This window comes from Ruditapes philippinarum, unplaced genomic scaffold (assembly GCF_026571515.1).
Source record: "Ruditapes philippinarum isolate M1 unplaced genomic scaffold, ASM2657151v2 ctg22957_1_1_1_1, whole genome shotgun sequence".
NCBI lineage: Eukaryota > Metazoa > Mollusca > Bivalvia > Venerida > Veneridae > Ruditapes > Ruditapes philippinarum.
The window spans coordinates 1-8,829 of NW_026857828.1; the positions used below are offsets into that span (position 1 = coordinate 1).

Below are 8,829 nucleotides of genomic sequence, written 5' to 3' on the forward strand. Positions count from 1 at the left end.
ATGCTCTGAGCTTGAGAGTAAATAAGAAGAAGAAAATGGTCACCTTAGTGCAGTAATGGATTAAGTCCTTCTAAATTTAATAGGAATTAACCAGTTATTGCACTAAGGTGCCTTGGTTCATTTGTCACAATTTTCTAAGTTAAGTTTTTTAAATTTTTCTATAACTTTCTGGGTGTTTTAATTGAAATAACCAGAAAAGTTATTTCCAGTCCCACCATGACAAATAACCCCAGGGGAGGAGTCCCTTTAATAAGCAAGGAAGTCCGTATTATTAAGACCCTGAGGCAAATTTTTTTATAAATTAGCTTGATACCTGTCTCACATAAAATGATCTAATTGCCAACTTCGTGCAGTAATGGGTTAAGTCCTTCTTAACTAAATAGGAGTTACTAGTAACCAGTTAATGCACTTAGGTTAGTAAATTTTTGTTGTGGGATTAAAACCTCAGAATGATGTGAGAAGCAAATGACTGCCATGCCTTACAATAATTGAGTATGAAACTAAACTACTCAGATTCCAGCAATTTTATGGGTCTTGGACTAAATTGGCTGACACTAAATTTAAAGAGACGAAATAGAACTTTTATCATTACATGCACTTCTAGTAGTCATAAAAGTAAAATGTTTTACCTCAAACCTATATGGTCTAGCCGGTACATCGACGCACGTTAAATCACTGAGATTAAGAAATTGTGCATAATGATGATCACGTAGAAATAAAATAGTTGGTATAATACCATCAGGATGAACATAAACTTCTAGTTCATCACCATGACATAGGTCTACCTGTAATGTAGAAATATATACATGTACACACAAATTTAGAAATGTGTCCCTAAGACACAGATGCCTCAACATTCTACTGTTGTTTTTTTAAGTCTACTCACAGACAGCCAGACAGATGGACAAATTCAAATCTTTATGCCTTGTCCACGCTAAGTAAGTGCATAAAAAGGAACTCAATATTCTATAAAAATTCTTTTAGTCCACTAAATGAACTCGCAGAATCTTTCCAAGAAGCAAATGACTACCATGAAAACATGTACATGTAAAATTAGGTTAACTTTCATGAATTTTTCAATTATGTTTTTTTATCATAAAAACGCATGCTTGTAGTCATTTATTTCTATGATAAAAGTCACATCCATTAATTTATCAACTTCTTCAGATAAAATGTAAATTCTACAGTGTGACAATGACAGCATCTACTGTGAATTCACTTAATTTCTTGGACATGAAATTTTGTGGTTTTGTCACAAAGAACATTTTCATGGGTATTAAAATTTGTCAACTTTTTCCAAAAGGTAAAATGTGATGCAAAATAATCTTACAGCAGATGAAAAGAAATTTCTTTCAGATGGACTTTTCCTGGAAAACCATGAAAATTAGTGCCCGAAGAATAATAATGATTTTGCAGTATAATCTGGTAATATACTAATATACAAACAGTACCAAATATTACATTGTATATCTATGGTTGGTCAAAAATTACTAATCTTACTCACCTTTTGCACATATTTAGGCAACATTTCAGCCACATATTGACCAAAGTCTGAAAGTGTCTGTGTTTTGACAGAGTCAACTTGTCTTATAGTAGCTGAAAGTACATATCAAAAAGACATTATAAATTAATTTTTAAGGCTTGCAATGAAATATTAAATTCTATCACAAATAAGTAAATATGGCGGAATGGTTTACTTTTAACCCATAACCAGCTGAATTTGTGTAATGGATTAACCCTGCTTTGAATTTGGAACAGTCCATTCAAAATTAAAAGGATTTCAATATCTAGATACAAAAATTAAGCTACTAACACTAGAGCCTGGTCAGACTGCATGGATCTGCTCTATACTGGTAGTAAAGGGCTATTAACTTTCAGTTTAGGTTTATTTGTGTTTCTGTCAGAGCTTCTATAACAAGAGCTGTCCGTAAGACAGCGCGCTCGACTTTTTTATTGCTTGCCAATAAAAAAAGTTTTTGCAGTAAAAGGCAATACAAGAATCTCTGTATTTTTAAAGTGAACAATGGCCATGAGCATTAAGATATTTAGTGAAGAATTATTTTACTGAATTGTGTGATACCCTTGAACACTGCAGCAAAGTTTGAAATGTTTAAGTCAAAAGAGGGCTGGTAAGAAAGAAAAAAAAACTGAGTTGAGCCTTAAATAAATTTAATAGTATTAAACCCACTTTGAGAGAATAAGGTATGTGAAATATGCATATACTACTGATTTTAATTTCAAGTACAAAAAGAGAAAAAATAACTAGTTGTTTGATACCCTTGAATATTACAGCAATGTTTATATGACATAATTTATGGTAAAGTGAACAAGTGGATAGGAATGAATTTTTTTAGATTTTTTAAGTTTTTTAGTGCTTGCCTATAATACAAAACATTGACAGTTAAGGGCCATAATTCAAATAAAATCTTTGACAGAATTACCTTCTCCCGGACATGTTTGGGAATCATGATTGTAAACAAGTATTCCAACTTTCAAATTAATATCTCAAACAGTTCAGTCAAAAAGTGGACTGGTACTAAAAACTTAACCAAGATTCTAAGTCGATAAAAGGCCTTAATTTTTAAAACAAATCCTTGACAGAGTTACCTTCTCTTGCGTACAGATGGGGGTTAATGATGTGAAATAGCATTAAAAGTTTCAAAGCAATATCTCAAAGGGTTAAGGCAATAAGTGGATTTTACCGATATTCAATGTATTTTCTAAGTCAAAAAGGGCATAATTCTGTCAAAAACCTTGACAGAGTTATGTCCTCTTGTCTGTTGATGAAGGTCGTGATGGTAAACAAGTATGGTCAGTTTCAAAGCAATACCTCCAATGGTTTTGAAATAAAGTGAGGTGGTACAAAAAACTTAACCAAGCTCAATACACTTTCTAAGTCAAAAAAGGGCCATAATTCTGTCAAAAACCTTGACAGAGTTATGTACTCTTGTCTGTAGATGGAGGTTATGATGGTGAACAAGTATGGTAAGTTTCAAAGCCATACTTGTAATACTTCTGAAATAAAGTGGGGTGGTACGAAAAACTTAACCAAGGTGTGACGCCGACGCCGACGCCGGGGCGAGTAGGATAGCTCCCCTTTTCATAGAAAAGTCGAGCTAAAAATCATCTTAGATAACTTAAGTTTTTATGATTAATCTGTTTAAAAGTAATTTTCTTGTTAGACACTTACGAAATTTCTGTGTTGATTCTGTAGTTTGAAACCGACATGCCTGGGATAGCACAGCAGGCTGCTGCAAAACTGAAAAAAATATGATTTGTAATATTAAATACTGATATTGAATTTCAAACTCCATAGTATAAATATATACATGTTCTAACATGCTTGGAAGAAAACAATCCTGATGGTTTTTTTTCTTTCTTTTTTCTTACATGTAAAGTACTCAAGTGATTCAGATTGGAACTACTTTCCATATCGGACAGTTGCACTTAATGGTTACATTAAGATTTTCAGGTCATTTGTGACAATAATTTTTTATTAAAAGTCAGCAATTTTATAAAATTTAAAATCAAAGAGCATTAATTTTATTTTTAATATGTTGGAAAAAAATGTCACTCACTGTAGAGCTTTCATTGATAGAGACAATATCGATGTATTGTCAATATTTTTCTGTCAAACAATAATAGGTACACATTTCAAGAAATCGATAGATATAACTAATTAAATTTCTAGAAATAATGAAAATAAACCTAAAACTCATTCATTTTTACACATGTAAAAAAACATGCAATGGGCATTAATAAAGAAGACACTGAACATAACATGTATTTTACTGAAACCATTAAAACAGGTATGAAAGTGAACGACAGACAAATTATTATAGGTAATTATCAATATATTGTTGATTATTTGTCATCCTATATCGATACATCATTGATATACTTCGCACGAATCAATGACAGCTCTAACTCATTAATTCATTTCACATATTGATCAATTACAAAAGTAGCACAAGCGTTTCTTCCAACAAGAACACAAAATTTTTCACAGGTGATTGTCTAACAATATTCTATATCTCCACATATGAGCAGGTACCAAAACTATTTTAAACAATTGGGATTCAAGTTTTTTGGCAATCATATGTACTTGTCAGAGATTTAATTGATCAGTAATATATTGACCTAACACTGAAAAATTAAGTTGTGTTACAGAAAAACGCTGATTTTAAATATTGTTGCATTATGAGAAAATAAAGTAAAAGTGTGTCAAAGATGCAAGAAACACACAGACTTCCTGAAATATGTTGGTCAGACGGACATGTCCAATAAATTTTGATTAGGTCTGATGATTTTTTTTTCCGGTCCAGCTTTTATCCAAGTCTCATGTATGTACAGGGATGTACTTTTCTCCGGTCTCCTATCGGTAATTCCTGCATGGTCTGTCCCCGTAAAACTTCCCCGTAATTAATATGGTTTTTCATTTATGATATTTTATGCTCAAATAAAATAATTAATGCCATTTCCCGTAATTAATACGCTTTTACATTTTTATCTTTGATGAAAATATATAATTAAAAACAACCAAAATACATAATAAAAAAAACAATTAATTTGAGACGAAATACATTATATTCGAAAAAAAGTATCTTATATCAACACATTTTTTATCTAGAAAGGTTTAGAAGACCGCACTGACCGGGCCAGTAAATATGATACTATTCGCCGGTCTCTGTAAATTCCGGTCAAAATAGACCGTGAGAGACCGGACCAGAGAATAGTACATCCCATGTATACAAAGTGACCTCGCTGAAAAATCTACATCACAGGAGCGCGCAGAACAACAGTAAAAGGATGAAGAGAATAGACCTGAGACAAATTTAATGAAAAATAAAAGCAGGACCATGTGCCAATTTTTACGGGGGAAAAATTAAAACCCAAATGTGTCTTAGAAATACAAAGACAGCTTTTCCTTAGATTTGGATTAATTTCATTTGGTCTGACAGATTTCGTTTCGGTCCGACAGATTTTCATGGTTTGTCAGACCGAATGTCTGACACTTTTTTTCAACTTTCGGGAAGTCTAAACACACTATCGTGAAAACACTGCTTGTGGTTGATCCGTTGAACTTTGAGAAAGGCACTGCTCAGTTAATGGCTTCTGAGCTGAGTGCCTGTTGAGCTGTTGAGCCTGAGGTCTCTAACAATTCCACAGACACTTGGGGTTTGGAGCTCAAAACGCCTTTAAAATCCAAATAAAATGCATATTTGTCAATCCCAGCACATGTACTGACAGGGCCCTCAATCCAATTTGGGGGAAGCGGGTCGCTACCCTCAGCAGGGGGAATTTTAGTGTATTGGGGGAATTTTTCTCTTTTCTTTTATTATCAAATACACTTATTTAAATATCAGCTGTTTTTTATTTACATGCATATTATTTTTTTTTTAAATCCATAATAGGTAACACTTAACTGTTCAGAAGTGATTGATAAGATTTGAAGAAAAGTTTTTAACACCTTACACCATCAGACCATCAGATCTTTATGCTGCTTAGCTTTCTTTATGACCCCCCCCCCCCCCCACCCCTAATCATTTAGAAACACATTCAGACAAATGTCTCCATTTCCACTAATATGAACAATACATGGACCTAAAGTAAATTCTATTCATACACTACATTTCTAGTGTTCTAACACACCTTTTAATAAGACAAAGCTTCCTTTTCTTGACTTTCGTAAAAAAATCGTAAAAATCGGCCTCGCGAAAATATGTGACAAATGAAAATTTGTTTGTTTTCTGTTTACACATCCACAATTCAAGTTGTTTCTGATGTAAATTATATAAAATTAAATTGATTGTTTATTATAAGATCGTTTTTCATCAGTTATCTAATAAAGTATCATGAAAACAAAACTTACAAGTTTGTAATTCACGGCAAAATTTACCGTGGTTGATGTAACATTTTGAAGACAAAAAAAATGATTTCATGAATAAACAATTTGAAATCAAATTGTTGATGGGAATTGTGATTTTTTTCTGCATATTTCTGTTGAAATTTTAGCATTTTTACAGGATGAAAGGCCAATATGTGACGGTACATTTTGGGGGAAAAAACAAACGGAAACGTGCAGACATGTACTTTACGATATTCCGCTTACAAAATAGACGTCAAATAGATGGATTTTAATTTTCAAAAACAACATTACGTCTTAATTTTTCTCTTTAACACTTAATATGTTTTGAGGGGGAATTTTTACCTCTGTTAGGGGGAAAAAAACATAGTATTTTGGTGGGGGACTGCGGCCGAATATCGGCCGCAGATTTGGTTGATCGAGGGCCCTGACTGATCATATATATCAAAACAACTTAATATAAGCCGTTTTGAAAAAAAATCATATTTCAACATCTATAAAAATACACAAGATAAAAATGTTCGCCGGAAAAAATCCGCACCCATACCGTCATAATCACCATGTATTTTAATCCATTTCCAATATTTTCACATAATCCTTTGGTCCATCGACACATAAGATATAATTCTTCACGATGATGGTCAATTTTAAACTTCAACGGTAATATAAACAACGCAACAGCCGAAATAAACATCAATATTATCGCCGTTTTTTTTCAACGACAAAATGTTTCAATAAATTCAATGGACCAGACGGCTATGAACGAAGCTATCCGATTATGTGGTTCCCAAACTTAAAAGCGCTGCGCATTTTGCACACGGCAAAGCTGGGGCCACATAATCGGATAGCTTCGTTCATAGCCGTCTGGTCCATTGAATTTATCGAAACATTTTGTCGTTGAAAAAAAACGGCGATAATATTGATGTTTATTTCGGCTGTTGCGTTGTTTATATTACCGTTGAAGTTTAAAATTGACCATCATCGTGCAGAATTATATCTTCTGTGTCGATGGACCAAAGGATTATGTGAAAATAATGTAAATGGATTAAAATACATGGTGATTATGACGGTAGGGGTGCGGATTTTTTCCGGCAAACATTTTTATCTTGTGTATTATTATAGTTGTTGAAATATGATTTTTTTTCAAAACGGCATATATTAAGATTTTTTGATATATATGATCAGTACATGTCCTGGGATTGACAAATATGCATTTTATTTGGATTTTAAAGGCGTTTTGAGCTCCAAACCCCAAGTGTCTGTGAACAATTCTAATTAGTTGGACAATAATATTTCACATATTTCCTTTTTTCAAAAGTATTTGTTAACAGGGGTATGAGCACTGTATATAATGACACAACTGCAATTAGTAGCAAAAACATCTAATTTGTGCTGGTTCAGATTTACCCCACCCACCCCAAACACTGTGTTTACTTTTCAGTATCTTGTGTTTAATGGGCGATTTTGAGAATAAATCACAGATTATGTACGCAGTAACATAAATAACGGTGCTATATAACATAATTACCTCTACTTTTTGCAACATTGGATGCAATTGGCCCCAAGAGCCTGCAAAATCTTGATGCCATTGCCCTTGATTTTAAGTTAGGGACGGCTCTGTAAATTAAAAAAATAAGCTGGAAATTAAGGAGTAGTTTTGTTTTATCTTCTTGACATATGATTTTCTTTTATTGATTGAAAGTAAATTAATATTTTCATTCGGTAATTTATTATAGATTGAAGAAATATTGAATAAATAATTGAAATAATCAACAGCTTATCCCTTTGTAAGGGAAGCAACTCTAACACTCTACACAAAAAATAAATAATTCTACATCACGTTTCAAAGCGATTCATCTTAAATTTACAGTTTTTTAACGGTAAAATTACTAAATATTTATAAGTTTGAAATGCTTGCTTTGTTATGAAAATGAAATATGTATGTTATAACTTTATAAAATCGAATTTTGCTCAGTTATGCCGGTCTTCTGTACCAGTATTTAACTGCATCCAGTACTCGGATACAGAGGTTTAAGATTCTGTATAAAAGTAGTTAATTAGTTATCTCGTTAATTCTTTTTTTACTTAAACTGGAGTCATAAAATACTTCATGGCTAGTGAAAGGAACACTTACTAATGAGGTGTGAATGTAAATCATAAACAGAGAAAGGTGTGAACAGAGAGTTGAAGTGTTCTGTTTATTTTAAGGTGATAATCAAAAATTGTATGCTTCCATTAATTACAGTTAAACTTGTATTTAAAGACTGGTCGAAGGAAACACCAAAAATGAATAAACAACTAATACTGATACTAATTTACATCCAAATTATCTATTTTGTATTTCTAAATAAATTTTAGCTGTCGCTGGTTGCATTGAACAAAAGCCACTTAAGTCTTAACACGTTACAGATGTAGTGGGAAAATGATTGGGGATGATTCAAAGAAGTTGCTACTAATTAAGGATGTAACGGTTTACCGGTATACCGATATATTGCAATATGAAAAAATAAATTTCAAACCGCGGTACGATTTTTGGAAAACTGGTACTTTATAAAATTCATAATTTTCAATTAATTGCCTTTTAATTTCGCACACATTTCGCATAATATCTTTAATTGGCGAATTTTATTTGCGCCAACGTAAGATAAAAATATCCGACCCAGATGTGAAAGGTAACGCGCGACTAGTTTTGTTTATCCAATTGTGTGACACTTTACTTTCTATTTATTCCTTACGTTTTTATAAAGTTTTTACTAAGAATATATACATATAATAATAATATATAATGTAACTCCATCTTTACATCAAAACACATACACAACAATACGTATTGCAATATATTGCAATACGCTTCGGCAAAATGGCAATATATTGTAATACGGTTTTTGCTATATTGTTACACCCCTACTACTAATACTATTAATAATACAGTCGAGACTGTCATATGTGACTTTCCAAGGGAT

At 32.4% G+C, this 8,829-nt stretch overlaps 1 protein-coding gene across 1 annotated transcript; it reads right to left on the bottom strand.

Moving 5' to 3' along the window:
- Nucleotides 1–629: 629 nt before the first annotated feature.
- Nucleotides 630–7,559, bottom strand: LOC132751168 (NADH dehydrogenase [ubiquinone] iron-sulfur protein 3, mitochondrial-like; the record flags this gene model as incomplete). Its single annotated transcript, XM_060741304.1, is given in 4 exon segments — nucleotides 630–785; nucleotides 1,505–1,596; nucleotides 3,191–3,259; nucleotides 7,395–7,559. Coding segments are annotated over 4 exon segments (378 nt in total), but the record flags the coding sequence as incomplete, so codon positions are not given.
- Nucleotides 7,560–8,829: the final 1,270 nt, after the last annotated feature.